The sequence below is a fragment of the Crocodylus siamensis genome, chromosome 1 (genome assembly GCF_052110815.1).
Source record: "Crocodylus siamensis isolate JL-2025a chromosome 1, ASM5211081v1, whole genome shotgun sequence".
Classification (NCBI taxonomy): Eukaryota; Metazoa; Chordata; order Crocodylia; family Crocodylidae; genus Crocodylus; species Crocodylus siamensis.
The window spans coordinates 117,812,591-117,833,901 of NC_143395.1; the positions used below are offsets into that span (position 1 = coordinate 117,812,591).

A 21,311-nucleotide genomic window follows, 5' to 3' on the forward strand; every position below is an offset into this window, starting at 1 on the left:
CGTTCGACCTCGTCATCCCTTGGGGCGCTCTGGTGAACAGACGTTCCCCCAGATCCTGGTGGTCACCCCTGATAAACTTATAGGTGGCCATCAGATCACCCCTGAGCCTGCGCTTTTCCAGGCTAAAGAGTTCCATGGCTCTCAGCCTGTCATCGTAAGATCTGTTTTCCTGACCTCTGATCATGCGCGTGGCTCTCCTCTGGACTCTCTCAAGCTTCTCCGCATGCTTTTTGAATTGTGGAGCCCAAAACTGGATGCAGTACTCCAGCTGCGGCCTCACCAAGGCCGAGTACAAGGGGAGAATGACGTCCTGGGATTTGCTCGAGAAGCATCTATGGATGCACGCCAGCATTTTGGTCGCTTTACTAGCCGCAGCATCACACTGAAGGCTCATGTTCATCTTGTGGTCAATGATGACCCCCAAGTCTTTTTCTTCTGTAGTGCTAACCGACGTAGCACTGCCGAGCCTATAAGGATGCTGCAGGGTTTTCCTCCCAAGGTGGAGAACCTTGCATTTTTCGGTGTTAAACACCATGAGGTTCTTGTCTGCCCATTTGGTGAGCTTGTCCAGGTCAGCCTGGATCACCCGCCTCTCTTCTGGCGTGGATGCTTTGCCCCAAAGTTTGGTGTCATCGGCGAACTTGGCCAGTCCACTCCTAACTCCAATGTCCACATCGTTAATGAAGATGTTGAACAGTATGGGTCCCAGGACAGAGCCTTGAGGGACTCCACTGGTTACAGGGCACCATGATGAGTGACTGCCATCAATCACAACCCTCTGGGTCTGACCACGAAGCCAGTTTCCCAGCCAGCGGATAGTGGTGGAGCCAAGGCCACAACCGGCCAGTTTGGCCAAGAGGTGATCATGGGATACCAGATCAAAAGCTTTTTTGAAGTCAAGATATATGACATCAATCTCTTCTCCCTTGTCCAGGTGATAGGTCACCTGGTCATAGAAGGAAATGAGATTGGCCAAACAATACCTACCCGCAACAAACCCGTGCTGGCTATCCCTTAGAATGTTAGCCTGGGCCAGTCCATCAAGCATGGCCTCCTTAATAAACTTTTCTAAGATCTTCCCCAGGATAGAAGTCAGGCTAATAGGCCTGTAGTTAGCCGGATCCACTCTCCTCCCTTTCTTGAAGATTGGCACCACATTGGCCTTCTTCCAGTCTTCGGGCACTACACCAGAGCGCCAGGAGTTTTCAAAGACCCGTGCCAGGGGCTGGGCTATGACGCTTGCCAGCTCCTTGAGTACCCTGGGGTGCAGATTGTCAGGGCCGGCTGACTTGAAGGTATCCAGCTTCTCAAGGTGTTCCTTCATGAGGTCAGCATTGATGGAGGGTAGGGGATTCCCCTCACCCAGATTTCCCTGTCCCATAGCAGGCATGGGCATCCTGTGTTACTGATGAAAGACTGATGCAAAGTACCTATTTAATAGGTTGGCTTTTTTCTGGGCGTCAGTTGTCAGTTGCCCCATCTGGTTTAGCAGGGGTCCAGCATTGCCCTTGCTTTTCCTCCGGCTCCCCACATATCTGAAAAAGGACTTTTTGTTGTCCTTGATGCCTGAAGCTAGTTGGAGTTCAGTTGCAGCCTTGGCTTTCCTGGTTTTCTCCCTGCAGGACCGGACCAGCGCGGAGTAATCCTCCTTGGAGGTGAATCCTGTCCTCCATCCTTTGTAGGCTTTCCTTTTTAGCCACAGTAGGTCCGCTAGGTCTCTGGAGAGCCAGGAGGGCTGCTGTGCCTTCTTGCTGCCTTTCCTCCGTGTTGGAATAGATTTAGCTTGTGCACTGAGGATCGCTTCCTTGAGAAGCAACCACTCTTCTTGAACTCCCATCTCCCTGGGGTCATGGTCCCTGAGGGCCTGACCGACTAGCCTCTTGAGCTTGTCAAAGTTGGCTTTTCTGAAGTCAAGGACTTCTGTGTTGCTGACTGACTTGCCAGCTTTACGGCGGATGGTGAAGGTGATCAGCTCGTGGTCACTGTCACCCAACTTCCCATCAAGCACTAGGTCGCCGATTAGGTTGTCCCCCGTAGCCAGTACCAGGTCAAGCAGCACTTTGCCTCTCGTTAGCCCATAGACTTCTTGAGTCAGGTAGAGGTCATCCACGCACGAGAGAAAGCTTTGCGCCGGCTCAGATTTAGCTGAGTGATCTTCCCACGAGATGTCCGGGTAATTGAAGTCACCCATGACAACCAAGGTCCTGGAGCAAGCGGCCTCAGTCAGTTCCTGGGCGAACTCCTGGTCAAGCTCGGGACTTTGAGTGGGAGGTCTGTAGTAGACTCCCACCGTTGTGTCCCCTGTGCCGAATTCCCCACGAATTTTTACCCAGAGGGTCTCTAGCTGTCCATGCCAGTCGCCAACATCAGCTTGCAGGGACATGTAGCTTTCCTTCACATAGAGAGCTACACCCCCGCCCCTTTTGTCAACACGATCCCTCCTGTATAGGGTATAGCCCTATATACCCGTGGTCCAGTCATGGGTGGAGTCCCACCAGGTCTCCGTTATCCCAATGACATCATATTTCTTTGCACTGAGCAGGAGGACGAGCTCATCCTGCTTGTTGCCCAGGCTCCTGGCATTAGTGTACAGGCAGGCAAGTGTGCCCTTGGGGGCTCTTGCCTTGCCCACAGATTGTGCCAGGGCTGGGGCAGGGGTGAACTCCCTTAAGTGCCCCCTTAAGTGCCTTGGTCCGCTGGGTTTGCAAGGGCCGTTCAGCAGGCCAGCAGGGGCAGTAGTCCCCCCATCCCCCAGCGGGCTTAGTTTAAAGCCCGGTGAAGCAGGTCAGCCAGCCTGGCTGAGAAGAGCCTCCTCCCCAGGGGAGAGAGGTGGAGGCCATCTCTTCCCAGCAGCTCGCTGCCTTTCTCTCCAGAGAGCGGGCTGTGGTCATGGAAGCCAAAGCCTTCCCTATAACACCAGCGCCGCAGTCTTTGGTTCACCGCGTGGATCCTCCTCTCCCTCCTCAGCCCATAGCCCGAGACCGGGAGGATCGAAGAAAACACCACCTGAGCTCCCAGACCCCTAAGCCCCGCTCCCAACTCCCTGTAGCGCCTCATGACCTGGCTGGGGGTGCTCCGAGCTGTGTCATTGGTGCCCACATGAATAAGGAGCATGTGGTAGTGGTCTGTGGGCCGGAGGAGCTGCGGGATCCTCTCCGCAGTGTCTCGGATGCGGGCCCCCAGGAAGCAGCAGACTTCCCGGGCTAAGGGATCGGGGTGGCAGATTGCCCCCTCAGTGCCCCGCAGGATGGAGTCTCCCACAACAAACACCTTACGCTTTGTCTTGGGGAGAGCGGGGCCAGTAGCTGCGGTCGAGCCTGGGTTGCCTGTGGGAACTGGCAACTGCGTGGGCTCTGCTGGGGCTGCAAGAGGTGCGAACCTGTTGCTAAGCTCCGGCGGGGCAGGGGCCTTGGTGCGGCGGGCCTTGAGGCCCTTGACCACCTTGGTCCATGCCCCTGACTGGGCAGAGCGGGAGGTCCCAGAGTCCTCCTTAGTCGCGGAGGGAGACGGAGCTCTCCCCTGCGGCTCCCGGTGGAGAAGGGCCTGGCAGTAGGAGTCTATCTCCTGCTTACAGTCCCTGATGGCACGCAGTCTCTGGACTGTGGCCTGGAGCTCCTCCAGCTGGTGCGCCAGAGACCCCAGTAGGGAGCAGACCCTGCAAGGGGAGGGGGGCATGCTCCTGGGCCCCAGAGCCTGAAAAAGGGACAGGCAGCCCCTGCAGCCAAGAGCCCTTCTGCGTGGAGCCCGGAACCATGGGCTCCATCTGGGTGGCCGTCTCTGAGGTGCCCAGTGGAGGGGCCGTAGAGCCTGAGGGGTGCAGCGCGTGCCCATCCGTGTCATGCCTCTGGTATCCTAGGGGTACTCGACCCAGTACAGGCACTTGGGGCACTTCCCCAAGTCCGGGGGCAAAAAGTACAGTCTCCCTTAGTCCACAGACCTAAGGGGTCTCTAAGGCATAATTTAGACCCACCCCTCAATAAGTCTCCCACACCAGTCACAAAGGAAGACTTTATTGGTTACAGGGGTAGGGTGAAAATAGGGTACAAGATTGAACAATATCCTAGAAATCCTAAAGAGCAAACACTCTGGCTGTGGTAGCCTTTTGATCTGTTCCTGCCAGCTAGATATCTGTCAGATCTCGAGTAGCTTACTCACACACTTCATCCAGAGGCTGGTGAGATCCTTTCTAGCATCCGGCTGTTCCTGGTTCATGAGTTTTTGGGGGAGAGGGCCCTTTCAGATGTTTATGCTCCTCTGAGTCCCCCCCTCATGGCTCCAGCCTCACCTCATGGCCGAAGAGACCGCCTCCTTGCCCGTCCTAACTTATATAGCCCCCGTGACCTCATTCACCTGGTCCAGTAGAGGCCAGCTCCGGTTGGCTATCAGCCAACCAATTTGAAATACATCACCTGTTACCGGGCAGATTCCAGCCCACCAGGTAGATACCCCTCACCCAGGTAACTGATGCCAGTAACTAGGCAGAGGGAGCAGGTTTCCCCCCTCCCTCAGGAATGCAGCCAGCTCAGGTTACCTAAAGAGACAAGGTAAGGGTGTGGTCTCCTCTGCTGAGCCCACCCTACTCAAATGGTCACAGCACAGAGATTTTATCACACTGTCACAGGGCAGAGATTTTGGGGAGAAACCAAGGTGGCTTTCTGCCACAGAGGGGAGGTGGCACCTACGCTGCACTGCCTGGGCAAACTCTGCTGCATCTTTAATGACCGCAGGTTGGCAACAAGTTTTTGCTGCTGGGTATGCAACAGGGCACCAATTAGTGTAGTTGAAAATGATACATTACAAGGGTGTTAAAATAACGTCTCTTGGGATAGTGGATAGCAGCTACTGAACAAAATAGTGGAAAGCAGAGGTCTGTGGTTTCCACTTTGCAGATAAGGCTTTAGGATATAAGGGCAAGCACAAGTGCTCTTTGGCTCTTTAGTATTTCTGTGAAATCTCTCGGGCAGATATTGCATCAGTGTAAAAATTCAAGCTGTTAAGCACAAATACTTCCCTCTTCTCTAGTGTTTCCTATATTCCCAATCTTCTGCAAATCTTGTAACAGTCCGTGAAGTAGCACGGGAAGATCCTGTTTTCTATCATTGTGGAGAAGAGCTTGAAAATATGAACCCTGAACTCTGAAGATAAATATGCCACATTTGGCTTTAAACATTGGATTTTAAAAACAACTCTTGTGATTCCAGGAGGCGTTGATGAAACACCTTTGCATGATTGAGGTTGATGGTACTACAGTTTTCTTATGTGAAGAAGACAGAGTGGCGTTGTGAAAATGGGTCAGATTGGGAATTTACCTTGGTCTTTTAATGACTACGGGTGGGCAACTTGTTTGCATACTTATTTGTCACATTCCTAAAATTTACTCTCAACTATTTTTTAAATATGTCAACAAAAGATTTCTTATGCCTGCTGAATACTTGTCTTTTTGTGGAATGTTAAGCGGTACTGTACTGCCCCCAAAACTTATGTGGGCTCAGCCGTATGTGTGTTACAAGTACAGTTTTAACTTAACTAGATACAAGGAAGAAGACTCCATATTTGACTCCCCAAGTTCTAAGAATCCTTAACTGTAACTATAACTCCAGCACAAGACATTCTCTAAAATCTGTTTCACCTTTCTTTTCACAAATAACTTCTCTTCACCTTACTGAATCAGATAGCTATATGTTTGCATCCGTGCATTTGTATTCTGTGGTTGCATTTCCCTTTCTTCCCCTTCCAGATGACTTTATAGTTTCTAAGATAACTGTTCTTCCTTCAGTTCCTCACCCATTAACCAGTGCAAAAGGGTATATTTACTGACTGTATTCAGTATTATTGTAAAACTTGAGTATCTGATTTACTTTTTGCATTTGGATAGCACATAGCCTTGATGCTGAGCCTGCAGTGGGGAGGGGGCTGAGGTTGGGAGTGTGCTCTACCTTTTCTAACTATGGGAAAAACTGTACTGGCATCTAAAACAGTGGCAGCTGCTCCCATATGCAGTGTCTGTGCAGGTAGCCTAATTTTGCCAGTGGGAACATGCTCATTGACATAGAGGAAAAAACTATGTTCTGTGGACTTTGGATATTAAGTTGCTTTCAAGTCCTCCATAAGGACTTGCCAAACATGCGCTTTGCATGAAAATTGCAGTAAGCCTCTTTATTCCTATTTATACTCCAGTAAAAGCAGAGCTCTTAAGGGAAAGTGTCACTTTCCACTGTGTTATTGGATCACCAGATATGTGAGGAGGGCTATTAGAGAATAGTATGAAATTCCAGCTTGTTAGAATTTTATTTTGTGTATACTGTGTGCTTGAGGGAAGTGAACTTTTAGAAAAGAACTTCTAGTGGCATTAATGCTGTTTCAGACTTCAAGCACAAACATCCTAGGACAGTGGTGCAAACAGCCTCCTGTTTGCTCTGCAGGCTGGATGTACAGTGCCAGGTTGGTCCTGGAGCCTGATCTCGGTCCATGGAAGTGGCTCGCCTTGGGACTTATCTTGGCATAATAGCCCACCCAGGACTTGATCCAGGGCTTGGAAATTTGGCAGTGGAAAGCAGTGGCATTGCTTCTCTGCCAGCAGATTTCCAGAACTTGGGGAGTCTTGTGGATCGGATCTGGCCTGCAGGTCAGGGACTGAGCACCCCTGTCCCAAGAGGATAGGACAAATTTTTGGAGGAAAGGTGTGCATCAGTAGCTTTTGAGCATGGGAGTTAGGGGCTACAGCCTCTGAACTGGAACTTCTTGGACCAGAGGTGAAGGCATTTTGCTTGGCATGTGTGCCTTGATGTTGGATGGTGGGGGAGCTGCAAGGGGCCCTATCCTTGTTGTGGCAGTGAAGCCTTGGCCCCTTCCCTGCTGTCTGCCTCAAGGCATGCATGTACCTACCACAGGTAACAAGCCAGGCTGGGGCTCCATGGACCCTGGTGCAGCTGCTTGCAGTCTCCCTGCTTCCTGGGCTCTGTGGCAGACCTATGCACCTTGGGGGGCAGACTTCAGGGAAGGGGCTGCGGCTGTGCTACCACAACAAGATTTGGGCCTTTTTTGGCTCCCCTACCATCCAAACTACCAACATCTTACAAGTCCAGGTTGTGGGTATTTTTGGCTCTGCCTAAACCCGGTCCTAGACCTTAAATACTGGAGGTTGAAAATGAGAGAGGACCAGTGGAAATATCCCTGGTCACATACCCTGTTCATTCTCCCTTTCAGCATTCTCTGCCACTGTGTGAAACAGGATACAGTTTTCCTTTGATTTATGCAAGTTCTTTATGTGTGAATTAGTTCTTACGCAATGAGCATATTTAGACCCATACATTTGTTGTATGCGAGGCAGATTTGCTCTTATGTGATCAGCATAGATGCCCCCCAGCCCAAATGGGTAACTCGGGGGGGGGGAGGGAAAGAGCCATGGTCCCACTCACCCCAGCCCTGGCTGCAGTGGCCCTGGGAGCAGCCAACACCAGCTTCTTGCACCAGGGCACAGAGCCTAGGAGCAGAGGTGAGTGGGGACAGGTGGAGCACGGTGTAGATCAGTGGCTGCAGGCAGCTGGCGCTGGCCGCTCCCAGGGCCGCTGCAGCCAGGACTGGGGTGAATGCCACTCTGTTCCCTCTGCCTTGTGCAGCACTGGGAGTGGTGCCCCTTCCCCTGCCACTTCCCTAGTCCCAGCCTCCCTCCCTCTCTCCCTGCCATGGGAACCCATCCCTATTTGTTACATTGTAAAGTGGGTTCACTTTATGCAAATTTGATTTATGCGCCTTTCTCCAAGAATGCATGTACAGCATGAATCGAGGGAAACTTGTATTGGGCAAGATGGTTCTATGGTCTGACCCTGTAAATGATAGTTTTTATGTCCTAATTCAACGCAAAGAGGAACTGTCTACAAGTTGGGGTGAGGAAAATTTTATTTTGTTCAGATAGTGAGATGGAAGAATGGGACTTGAGGGAAAACCAGCAAAAGTATTTACGCATTCCACGCACACTTGCTCTTAACAGTGTTTATGAATTACGATACTTATGAGCCTCACAAAAAGAATAAACATGTATTTTAATGGTTTCTGTGTTGCATAAGCATGATCCAATTTAGTGGATATTTTCCACTCTAAAACAAGGTGCTCTAAATCTTGCCTATACATGTGTTTTATGTAGTTGGTGTATGGTGAAAATAGGGCTTTAGGGATCCTAAGATCAACTTCTATGTCTTTCCTAGGAAACTTTAAAACTGTCACTTACTCCCTTCTAAATTAAAGAGAGATTCTAAGCTTGCAACTTGATATCACTATCCTAAAGAGACAAGAAATCTGTTGGAGCTTCTTTTTTGTCTTTATTTTTCCTGTCTTTATACCTGGTTCACCTGTCTAGTGTTGTAACAGACCGTGGAAATTGCATGTGTATGTGTGCGTTTAGAAACTTGCCTGACTTAATCTTCTTCTGAAAAGCATGTAGTAGTTCTGCAAGGTATTGTGAGCATCGGGTTCAATTACCTAGGAATTCTTTCTGGTAAAAGAAAAAGGTTAAATTAGAAAAGAAAAAATGAAGCTGGCTGAAGCCTTGACCTATACCCAGGAAAAATTAAATTACCTCCTCAGCATGTTCTTGATGAGCAATATGTCCTCATTTGGCTCCAGGGTTTTAAAACAAAATTTTGTAGTACGGGAAGAGGAAGAGACAGAATAAACTTGGAAATCTTGTATTAATGAACAAACAATAAATATTGGCTAAGACCATTATTGGGAAGGATTGACAGTAGCCCTAAGTGTCTTCCTCAGTCTGAACTTCATGGAGAGTTTTAACTGAAACAGGTTCAGCTATTTTTGAGGAGATTAAGAAAAGTATTGTTTGCCTATAATGAAAATGTTTCTGACAACAGTAGTTCTAGAGCAGGGTCTGGCACAGGTGCCAGATCATGGCACCTGAAGGCATTTTACTTGTCAAGTGTGTCAGGGCAGAAGATAGGGAAGGGGCCTGTGCAGCCACAACAAAAATTGGGCCCCTTGCAGCTCCTCCACCATCTGGCCCTGGCATACCAACATCTTACAAGTCAGGGTTGCAGGTGTTTTTGGCACTCTGCCCAAAAACACTGCAGATTTTTGTTCTAGAGTGGAGAAAAGGAGTCAGGGAAATACTCTGTGATAATTTGCATGATGGTTGCCCTAAGGTTGCCAAGTTTTGAGCTTCTTTCTCAAAAACCTGTGCTCAGAAAAAAAAGTGCCATTCTGATCTCTTTCACTGCTCCCCTCCTCCCTCCCCCGCCTTTTTTATTGTTGTTTATTTTTTTAATGGATCCTTGTTGTAGGAGGGCCACTGGTATTTGGATAAAATCTCTTATTAACCAAATAGCAGCAGTGATTCTGCAAACCTCTCACAAAAGTTAAAAATCCAATGAGAATGTGGCCCACAAGGAGGGGACTAGGGCATGAGTTTAAAAATTGTTTCTAGAATAAGGAGCTAGCTTATATTATAACCATGGTGCATCTACTTTCTTTTATAATGTGGCTTCTGTGAACTGCCAAATTGAATTTCTTTGCCTGTTTACAAAGAATTCATCCAACTTAAATTAGGGGGTTTTTGCAACTTGAGCCTGTTTTTTCATAACTTTTTGAAATGAGGGTGTTTTCCTTCTTTTAAAAAATATTTTCAAACTTTGAATAATTATGTGCTTTGATTTAAGTGTTTCTGAACTCCTTTGTTGTTTTGAAATGATAGGTGTTCTCACCCGCAACCTCCACAGCTTTTTATTTTAGCTTGGCTGGGGGCTCTCCCATTTATTTATGGAGCTCTTCCATTGTTTTCCGCTGTGACAACTCTTTTTATCTCAATAAGATGGAGACATTTGTACAAAAGCTTTGCTATACAACAGTTCAATAGGATGAACAAACTCACTGTCTTTTCTGTCTCTCTCTTGAGCAATGATGTTCCACCTGGACACACTATAATTACCTCTTGTGTATGTGATTTCAAATATTTGCTTTTTGTATCTTAAAATACTAAACCTGCCTGTTTTGCAAATGAAGTTTCAGTTCTTGTCTTAAACAAGCAGTTTAATGTGTTCAGAAGACTCCTTCATTTAAATAAAAAAGGAAGGTGTCAGATGATAAGCAATGCTAAGGTGAGATATTGTTTAGGGAGTTTTTATTTTATAACTCGTCTTAAGTACTCAACCTGCTTTTGTAAATTATTTTTCCTCTTGTATGCCACACGAAGCCTTCACTGGGAAGGGCAACCTATAAATCTAATAAATTAAAATGATCAGGACAGTATAACGGTGGAAAAGGAAGAGATGCTCTTAAAGAAGTTTTGGTCACTGACCAAAGATAACAAAGTGCTGAAAGTTTGCTACTTTAAAAAACATGACAGAAAACTGTATACCTGAGTTCCAGTCTGCCCAGAAGTGAGCATTACCATCATGTAAGTTGGGAAACTTGCTATTGTAGAAGAGCTAATCTGTCGGGTGTGGGAAGGGAAGAGTGTGCTGGGGGTGGGGGGTATGTTGTAAATGTCCTTTACTTGAAAAGAAGTCTGTAAGTAGATGCCAATGTGTCTGGTTTGTTGCCTTTACATCAAAGCTTAAAGGAGCTACTGTTTGAATTTCTTTTTAGGCTAACCTTTCATCCTCTGACAGGACTTTTGCATATTTTGGGGACACCGTAGTTTCCATTCAGTGTTCCCTTCCCATTTGGGCAGCCTCACTAGTGGTGTGGCTGCGGTGGATGCACTATGGCAGCAAGACTTCTGTAGCTGTAGGTGTATGAGACCACCATCACTTAAACCTGTTTTGGCTGGGGTTCCATTATCTAGAAAATATTGGTGGTGACCATTAGAATTTTTTTCCTAACATATTTAAACAATAATAAAAACCTTTGTATCCTCAGCCATGGGTCCCTCCCAAATATCTTTTGGTTTCCCTTTTCTAGCATTTCCAGTTGATTTCACTATTAATGGAGCTGAAACGTCAGCAGGTGGAAAATCCTTGCCAAGATAGCATAATGTGGAAACAGCTAGGTACTTTGCTACTCTGGAGATTCCAAGAGGTAATGTTTCTACCTATCCATACCGTCTACTAGGGAATTGCCATAAATTAATGCGTTTATGTGCGTAAATCTTGGCAAAACAAACATTGTTATGTGGAAGGTTGCACTCTTCTGACTACAAATTCAAGGCAGGAATTCAGTGCTTCTATGCGTCTGAAAGTTGTCTGAGCTATACAAATATTTGGTTTTAGGATCTTGACACAAGCAAGCCAATTGACCTAAGGTTTTCAGATACTGTCACAATTAGCCTTCAATGGAAGGATTAGCAATAAATCTGTAAATGACTGGATGATATGTAAGCAAGAAAGTAATGGCTTGTGTTACCAGCAGGGATCCTGGTTTTCCCTGATAAAAAAAAAATTGCAAATTCTCCGATTAAACCCCCAAAATCTGCAATTAAAATGAAACACCTCAATATATATTATCAATTGAACACAATGTTGTATCGATATCTTTACAGTTTTAAAGCAGTTTGGAAGCCTACCAGTGTCTCAATCACTGTAATAAAATAAATTCTGAATACCTGTAAATTTTGGTATTTGATTTTGGGTTTTTTATTATGGAAAATCAGAGCTCCCCCTGCCCTCTTAGCTCACCAGGATACAGGTCCAGTCCCCTCACTCTCAAGCCACAGCCCAACTCCTTCCCTATGGAGGCTTCAGTTCCCCACTCCAGCCAGCAGAGAGCTCTTTGCAAAAGAGTCTGCAGGTTTCTCTGTTAAAATGAAAAATCCACATCTTTTTTGAGCAAAAGGAAAAAAATCTGCATTTTTTTCCATTTTTCCGTGGGAAACAGAAAACCTTGGCATCACTGTATTAGTTTGAGCTTAATAAAATAACATTAAAACTGGTTCATTTAATGCATTCATTCATTTTTAGGAACAGAATTTAAGTGACAAAACCTGAAGAAAATTTATTTCTAGAGGAAAGGTTTAAAAGGTCACTCACTTCAGTTTACGGCTGTGAAGGAATGGATGCGAGACCACTGTCACTAATTTAAGATTCTCATTACAGTAAATGTACTAAAGCAGGCGTTGGTAACCTATAGCCCATAGGCCTGATGTGGCAATATGCAGGCAGCAGCCTGTGTACCAGCCTTGTGAAGGGGCTGTGTTAAGCCACCCCAGCCCTGTTTTTGCCCTGTGCTGAGGGTTGGTCTCATGTATGCCCAGATGGCTCTGCTTACCCTTGCCACTAAATTAGCTGTTATCTTTGGCATTGTCCACAGGTTTTGGTAAGCAGAGGTTACAATAAAGGGGTTCAGGAAACCAGCCCTTGGCACAGAGCAGGAGAGGTACTGCAAAGATCATAGGTGTCTTGGAATGGCATCCGTGGTGCAGGTGCCAGCCACACCAGCGCTTACACTACTATCATTATCAGTGGCATGATTTTTCCATTGATAGACAGTGATCTCACTTTTCTCAGTGCAGGCCAGACCTAGGAAGAACTTGTGGTATTTTTTTCAGTTGTTTCTTCAACCTCGCTCCTCAAAGCAGTACAGACAATCCCGTTGTTTTTTTTTCCCTGCCAACATGCTGAGCTAGTTTTGCTAATTGCTCAAAATCCACTGTATATTCAAGAGTAGTTGGATTGTGTCACTGGAATCATAGTAAAGAACCTAATAAAAGTGGAGTGGGGGTAATGTTGAGGGAATGATTGAGAAGGAAAGAGCCTGCTGATCTGTAGGGAAGCCTAATAAGAGAAATTTGGGCCTTGGAAAGAGAACGAGGGAAAAGACAAAGGAAAAGGGATATGGTAAAAGATGCAGGAAGGAATAAAAAGAAAAATGGGTTGAGAAGAAGAATGAGAAGGATAAGGAAAGAGATATGACAGAAGAAAGCAGCAATGTGTAGGGGGCTAGAGAGAGTCAGACAAGAGTTTCATGATCAGGTGCTGCCTCTACTCCAGTATACCATGAAGCATCAAATTCTGGATAGGCCAAAAGAGCCTGTTAAGGCTTGTGTAGAGCAGGGAGTACGTGGTGAATCTAGCTGTGAGCTAGCATGTGAAGAGTTGCCCCAGGGAAAGTTGGTTAGCCCGATCTGAGTGCTGTTTGTCTGAAGAGAAAGGTCAGATAAAAGGTTTGAGCATAACAAATTTGAAAATGAAAACCTTGCTAGATTCTACAATTATAGTGATGGCTGCAATTTTGGCTCTTTCTGAACTGTTAGAAAATAATTCGTATTTCACACCTTAACACAGTAAAAAATTGTTAAGACATACATGTTGCTGAGACTTTCTAAAAGTCGTTTAAGTGTAAATACAAATATTTATATGCTGAGGTATTAGGTGTCTAAAACTAGCCATTTATTTAAAAAAAACTAGTCCATTGCACATATGGAGCTTATAGTTGAAAAAAGTGTGTGGTGTACGTTTCTCACTGAGCAACTTGGGTGGTAACAGCTTTTTACTGGAACTGGCAAATTAAAGTCTGCTCTGGGACTACACCCTGATTAAAATTAGGGACAGGACAAATGTATTTGTAGTGTGGCAGGTTGAAGTTTTCTGAGTAATGTTCAGAAAGCAGAGAGATTTGGAAGAAGTGTTTGCTGTCCTGTCTGTAACTACTAGGCCACAAAATAGTGGGCTCAGGTTATGATTGAAACTTGTAGAAACTTGTGTCCATCCCAGGCTCAGGAACTACACTGAAGCAGAGAAGTGGGAAAGCTTGATGTGGAAAAAGTGAGTGAGGCAGAAGGAGGTGATTTTTTGGTATGCAAGAGGCACTGATAAGTGGGGGGGGGGGAGACTTTTCAGGTTCACTAGAAGGCTTTATGTTTATTCTAGGAAACGTTTTCTTAATTCTCCCCTTCTTACTTTAAGTAGCTAGCACAAAACTTACCCAAAAGTTGAGATGACACTGGTAGACCTCAAACACATGGATTAGTTGGAAAGTTATGCATGAGATAAAAGGTTAATGAAGACTGCTTTTGTTGCTTAATGGCAGGTACACAGTTGTTTATGGCCTGCGCATATAAAGTGTTTACATACTTCTGTGGAGGTGTATTTAGATGAATGTTTACGTTTATGGACTAACATTGGATAATTGTTTGGAGTTAATGGTGTTCAGAACAAAATGAATTCATAAAATGTTTATGGTCTCTATTGGATTTCTGGCTTTATAAGTAATTTAATGCATGCTATTATAAAGGCAGGTTAAAAACACACATGTAAACCTAATAAATGTTTTGTAAGTCTTTAGATTCTGACTTCATGTAGAACAGGTTTCTTGGTTCACAGAAAACTCTGAAAGCTCATTCTTTCTCTTCTTTGTTTTTTTCCTTCTTTATGATTCTGGACTCAGGGGGGAGCAGGGCCAGACCCGAAATGTGAGGGGGGATGGGACATGGGTCTCTGTCCCTCCTGCTCCCCATTCTTGATGGACAGTTAGCTAGTAACTACCAGAATATCCTTGTGTAGCAAATATCTTTATGAACTCAGTAAAAATCCATCCTGCAGTATTGCCTGAGGTGTTTGCTCCAGAAGAGTGGGATTGCTGGCCATGCAAGCTTGGCGTTCCATGTCCATGTCGATCACATCTGATAGGGTGCAGTTTTACACAGTGTTTCTGCCCAGTCTTTGTGCTAGCTGGCAGTTCTGTTAAATAGGCATCTGTGGTCTGGATAGTAACTTTGTGGCAAGATAAAATTCATCTTGGTTACTAAAGCCTGGATGGTTAAGAACAGAGGAAAAAACCTGATATTAACTGAATTTTTTGTTAGATTAAAAATGGCTAACAAGATATTTTTTGCATTGTTATAAGAATGACTTCTTTTTTCTCCATGTTTAACGAAGGATCTAAAATGATTCTTAAAAATGTATATACTGCTGCTGATAATATTTAAAAACAACTGGAAAAAGGACAAGTTTTTTATTTAAAAATGTGATATAGTGGTGATGCAAATGAATAAGGATATTCAGGGAGAATACTTTGTGTATTACATTTCTCATTCTACTGTTGGCACCGAAAATCTGAATTTTTCTGAGGGGAGCTATATTATCCCTGTCAATCAGTGGTGAATTGACACTGCCGTATGACACTAATGGAAAAAGCAAGGCAGCACAACCCAGAGCATAACTTTCAAGCATCTTTTTCACTCTGCTTTTCTTTTCTGTTTTCTTTTTTCAATAATCCATTCCCTCACCCTTACTCTACAAAATGCTTAATTGACTCCGATCTGAGGAAGGCAGATGAAGTAGCTGGTTGTAGACTGTTAGCACTGCTACTGATTTTGCGAGAAAGATTGCTAAAGAGAAATCTTGCTCCCTGCACCAGATACTAGGTATACACCTCTCTTTACCTAGGCCCCAACAACCAAGCTGGTGTGTCTAATTGATCTCCTTCTCCTCCGATACACTCTCACCCCACCAGATGGTAATGCATGTGTTGTTACTAGTTTGCCAGCTCAGCTTTTCAGCCTTGTTAAAGAACAACTTAATGCACTAAACTGGACTTCTCTCTTTGCAGGAAGAAGAGATGCCAGATGTAGAAATTGACATTGATGACCTTCTTGATGCAGCTAATGAAGAGGAAAGAGCTCTTAAATTACAGGTAAAATATTTCCAAATTTAAAATTGGACACATCTGGATTAACACACCTAGGTCTTGATTCTGACTGATTCCTGCGTATTTCCTGCCTTTTGAGAAATAGGAAGTTCAGCATAATCTGTAGGACTATTGCCTGAATGTACCCCTAGGAATAAAGCAAATTTCAGCTTGTTATTGTATGCAACTGTTAGCAACCCATTTTTTAAGGCAGAAAATATCCAAATTCAGTAAGTACTAACCATCTGGTATAAAGCTCTAACTAAAAATATGGGGGTAGGATCAAAGAAACGGACAACTACATTTACTGCGCAGTTACCTACCATATTTCACGGTGTATAAGTCAAGGTTTGAACCCAGAAAGTTTACCCTTAAATATCCACCTTGACTTATACACTATATGAATACTCCAGCCAGACCCCACGCCAGTGCCCTGCTGTATGGGAGGTGGCATCCTGGCATCTAGGGGCTTCCTCGATGCTGACTGAGGGCCAGCCAGCTCCCCACCCCCCCCAACACTCAGAGCCAGTCTGGGTGCCTAAACCCCACACCTGTTGAGTCTGACCTGTCTCTCCCATGGTTGATGGTCAAGCTGATGGCAGGCTGGGCAGCCCCTGGGTTGGGTGTCCGGTTCTTCCTTCCATGGTGGTGACAACCCCTGGTTCCAGCTGGGCAGGCTGCCAGGAGGCTGGGTGCTGCCCCAGCTCGGGAGGACCCAATCCAGTTTTCTCGTGATCCCACCTGGGCTTCCAGTGCCACGGAGACTGTCCTTGCTGCCTTCTCTCACTGCCAGTGCACCTAGCCACCCTTCTGCCCCCCACTCTTGTGCTGCCCATGGGGTGAGGCAGCCCCTTCCCAGGCAGCACCAGCCATCTTGAGGGCTGCAGGAGCCTGCTAAAGGCAGAAGTGACCAGGAGTCTGATCCTGCTTTTGGCAGAGCCTGCTCACTGCTATCTCCCCCGCAGCTAGGGATCCCCATGAGCTACCGCTGGGCTGGGCAGTCCCTGAGCTGCAGGGGGGGCCGGCTTCTTCCCTCCATGGCAGTGGTGCCCCCTAGGCCCAGCAAGACAGGATACTAGCGAGCCAGGTGCTGCCTCAGCTTGGAGGTGCATGAGCCCACTCAGGCTTCCAGCACCTCGTGTACCATCCCCACTGCCGCCTTCCACCGCCAGTGCACCCAGCAACCCTCTTGCCACACTCCCCTCTGGCAAGACAGGGTTGACATACACACTGGATCTACGAAAATCTTAACTTTCTTGAGTGGAACTCTGGGGCTGACTTATACACCATGTCAACTTGTACACTATAAAATATGGTAATTAACTGTACAGTAAACATCACCCTGTTAGGGTGTACAAAACTAATAAGCTCTGCAGCAAGGTAGGACTTATAAAAGTAAGGTTTTTTTTGTGTGCAGCAATACACTCGTAGATGCCGAGCTGGCTGGCTGGGGCACAGGGGTGCTTCAGTGCAGAGGCTGACTGGCAGCTAGTCTTACATTGAAGCACTCTTATGCCCCAGCCAACTCCTCCACAGCACATTGACCCTGATCAGAGCAGTCCTGGTTGAGAATCACTGTCCTAGGGTATGTTCACTCTGCTGCAGTTGAGAAGAGTAAGTACAGTTCATGTGGACTCACCCATGCTAGTTTTTTAAACTAACCAGTTCAAGTACTGAGAACACTGACTATCCCAGGAGAGCATCACAGGCTGTTCTGAATGTTGGGCTGCTGCGATGATGTGGTTATCACAACCTAAAATTATGAGTTCAAAAGAAGTTTTGGCATGTTGGCAAATGTTGCAGTCCCACCTTTCAATATGATGTTGATGTACCCCTGGTATCATAATGAAAGCTGCTCTGTGTGATTGAAATGAGATTCACTTCTCTCCACTAGCTCCTTCAAGGTGCATAGGTCAGGATTGTAAATTTAGAAGTAGCTGCCCTTTTTGCAGACACTGTGCTCCAGCAGTGCTCCAGTACTTTGGAGTTGCTTCTATACAAAATACGAAAATTATACATCTCCCTTCTGTAGGGTACATGAGACACAGTGGTCCTTGTTTGATAGGTGAGGAAAACACAGTGCCATTACATTCTTATGCAGACTTGTTTTTCTGTTAACTGCTTTTGTTGAAACTGACACTTCTGTGTTTTACTTCTAGGAAACTCTTGTAGATTGCTACAAACCGACAGAGGTAAAATCACTTTTCTTAAACACCATTTTTCTGCTTTTATAAAGGGCCCCTGTTCCACTATTGTATTCATTAGGCGAACGGGCTTCACTTAAATGGATATTCTGGATAAAGTTTAATGTACACAATACATGTAATGACTTACACCACTTTTTAATGTACTGTATGAACAAGTTTGAACAAGTTTAGTAGGAAGCATGAGCCTTGCAGCTTAACAAATATTTTAACTTCATGCAAAAAAGCTGAGTGCAGTAGTTGAAATACTAAAATGCATAGTAAAGACTTATTTGGATATATTTTTTTCACTCATGTAGTGGGCATTACAAACTCAGGAATTGCACAAATAGTATCTAAGATACTGTATTATGCAATGGATGTATAGTATCTTGGATTCCACTGTTTGGTAACTGCTTTGGGTGAGTTGTGCTTGACCAAGGAAACATGCTTCTTTTTCTTTCCTTAAGGTTGTGTTTAGCATGGTTTTCCTTCTGGGGGAGCAGCACTGAAATGGCTGCAGTCTGAACTGCTTTCTGTAACACAAAGCACCGTGGCTTAAAGACAGACTGTCAGGCACAACATTGGGGTTGAAAGGATAGTGGTGTCAATCAGACCTCTAGTTTGGTACCTTTACATTTTTTTATTATATCATGTAGTACTGGAGAGGTGGTTGAGACCAATTGCTGCAGCCACTCAGATCTTTAGCAGTGTTGGAATATAGCTCAGAAAGGCCTCAATGGTTTATTCTTTGCTGTGGGAGAAATGGTTTTGCATAGAGTAGATACGACATATTGTTGGGATTCCTAGGGAGATTCCAGGCTAAAAGGCCAGGTTTTTCTGGTGTGTGTGTGTGTGTGTGTGTGTCAATAGTAATGCTATATTATCAATGACCCATTCAACATTCTCCAGCAAAGGCCATTGAACTTCAATTGTTTTTTCATACCATTGGTCTAGATAATTGATGGGGTATCCAGAACTGAATAAAGTAGAGCTGGGGGGGGGGAGGGGGGAAAGAGGGAAGGAATGGTGGGAGAAGGCAGATCAGGATGCTAATAGTTTAGATGGGTATTTGAGAATGGCTACTGATGTTTTCTTTAGGTATTCTAATTGTAGTAAGAGGGTAAAGCAATAAAAGTCAAGACTGGAAACAGGTGTTTTAAAAATCTTGCTAAAATTAATTTGGCATTAACATTTCTTTTAAAATTAATGCCACCTTAAAAAGAATGAATACCATGAATATTCATTGCTAATGAATGTGAAGCAATTGCTAATGACTATGATTCCATATATAACACTTAACACCAGCCTGATGTTAACTTCAGAAAGGAAATATACACAAGGTATACTCCATTGAGAGGCGATCACTTTTAGAATGATGGTTTAAATGGAATTGCCTAATAGATTTGTGTCTGTGCAGATGGTGAAACTGAATGCAAAGGTCTCCAGGCACATTGCACAGGAAATCAGATTTTAAAATTTGAATTTTAACCTGGTCATTGACTCTTGTGCCAGTAGAGGAAAAGCAGTAACCTTACACTAAAGAGTATGAGTCTCCCATTTCTCCTTTGGTGACTTTTCCAACCGGCCTTGAGATTAAACTGACAGATCTCTGACTCCAGAGTCCTTTCTTCCTCTGTCCAGTTTGGAGTTGAGAGAATTTTGGGCCTGAGGAAGAGGAAGGAAAAATACTATTTACCTGTGATGGTCTGCATGATACAATCTGTATGTTTAGTTAGCAGTTGTTCACGTTAAGTCATGAGAATGACTTGTATACATGGCATGTGACATTCCTTCTAAGGTAGCTGTAATTTAAATATGACAACTTCTATTTTTGCCAAGATTTTAGTCTCAGAAGACCTACAATCTAAAAAATGCTTGTGATCTGGGGTTCTACTGGGGCAGGTAGTAGTAATAAATATGCAGTTTGACAGCATATAAAAGGGAAATCAATATAGGCAGGAAGTTCAGCAACTTAAAACTATGCTATATAGAGAGGATTTTTGGAGATGGGGCATTTTAAGTCCGTTTTACATAGTTTCCCCAACTCAAAGAGACTGAAGGTTAAAGAGACTGAAAAGTTGTCTTTGTGCATTATGGCTTTTCCCACCAGAAAAAAATCAGAATTATCCAGGTCACTTGGTAGGTGGCAGGTATTAAGAATATCTGTTCTCAGCCTCTGTAATAAATTGTCTAAAAATAGCAATAGGCATTAATTTGAGCACGGTCATAAAGCTGGTCTTCCTTCAGAGTAAGATATCTAGACTTTTAAACATGCCCCAGTGATCCTGAAAATCTAGGTTTTATAATACCACAGTTGCTGCCGCTGTTCTTTCATTTAACTCAATAAGATTTAAGACTGGCATTGCAGTAAAATGTCAGTTCCTTATTAATGTTATTATTTAAGTAAATATATATCAGTTATGGAGTATCCTAAAATTATTTGATTTGGAAATCGTATACAACTATGTGTTAAAGTGTGGCTTTCACATACAATTAAAAGATCCAAAAGTCTTCTTTATAGTCAGTGTAACTTAATGAATAGAAATGTAATTTAACTGAGTTATCTCCTAATTAACAAAATAAAACTGAAAAACGACATCTTTATCCTTAGTAGCGTCTTGCCAGCAGCCCAGAATAGTTTCTGGGCATGTGATGCAAATTGTCTGTGTTTCAGAAAAAGCATGTTTAGAAGTGAGCATAAGTAGTAACAGTATAAATACAGAGTTCTTCCTCATCATGGTTAGCTTATGCTTGCTGAAGATAATTTCAAACAGCCCTCAGAGAGGCTTAAGAAGAGAATACAAGCTTAAAGGAAAGGGAGAAAACCTCAAGTTTGACATGCATTCTTAATTTCTTAAACTTAGCCCTGATATTTTAATTGCAATAGCAAACCACAGAAAATATAAGCACTGCCACGTTTTTAGATAGCTAGAGAAACTATGAGGGCTTGTGTTTACATTTTCCTGAAATATAACTGTCACAGAGAAGCAAAGGATGCATTTCTTTCAGTATGCAAGAATCCGCATGACAGGTTTCATGTTCCAGTTAACTTTTAGCACAAACATACTTTGCAGAAACTCCAAAGTTGCTGTGTTTGCAAGTGTTACAGAATGATTTGTTTTTCCCAGAATAGCTTGTAGATGAACTATGGCCTTCAGCACTAGCTGGGAATGAACAGCCAAAACCTAATAGTTCTTCCTCTGTAAAATGGGGGTGCTGACTTATGTCACAGTGTCATAAGAGCCCTGTTGTGGTGATAAATAAAGTCTAAGCAGAGTCCCCTAACAAGAAGGATAGTAATGCTTTACTGTTCTGCTGAAAACTGCAGAGTAATTCCTAACTAACTGATGTGGACCAAAAAAAAAAAAGGTGAGACTTTAGGATGGGCCAGTAGCATAACTATAGATGAGCAAACAGGGCACAGGCCCCAGGATTGGGGGCCTCACTTCTCCTCACCCTGCACTAGACCCAGCAGCCAAGTGTGAGATGAATGGAGGGAGCAGAACACCAGCCTCTCAGAGGTTCACTGTTAGGGGGAAGCTGCGGCTGTGGTGG

The 21,311-nt window shown here is 44.6% G+C and overlaps 1 protein-coding gene across 1 annotated transcript in view; it reads left to right on the forward strand.

The window, feature by feature from the left end:
• PPP1R14C (protein phosphatase 1 regulatory inhibitor subunit 14C) overlaps nucleotides 1–21,311 on the forward strand; it is an 80,748-nt gene that overhangs the window by 47,137 nt on the left and 12,300 nt on the right. Inside the window, exons 2-3 of the mRNA XM_090041301.1 lie at nucleotides 15,493–15,576; nucleotides 17,730–17,762. Coding sequence (XP_089897427.1) covers nucleotides 15,493–15,576; nucleotides 17,730–17,762 — 117 coding nt within the window. The remainder of the gene's footprint in view (nucleotides 1–15,492; nucleotides 15,577–17,729; nucleotides 17,763–21,311) is intronic.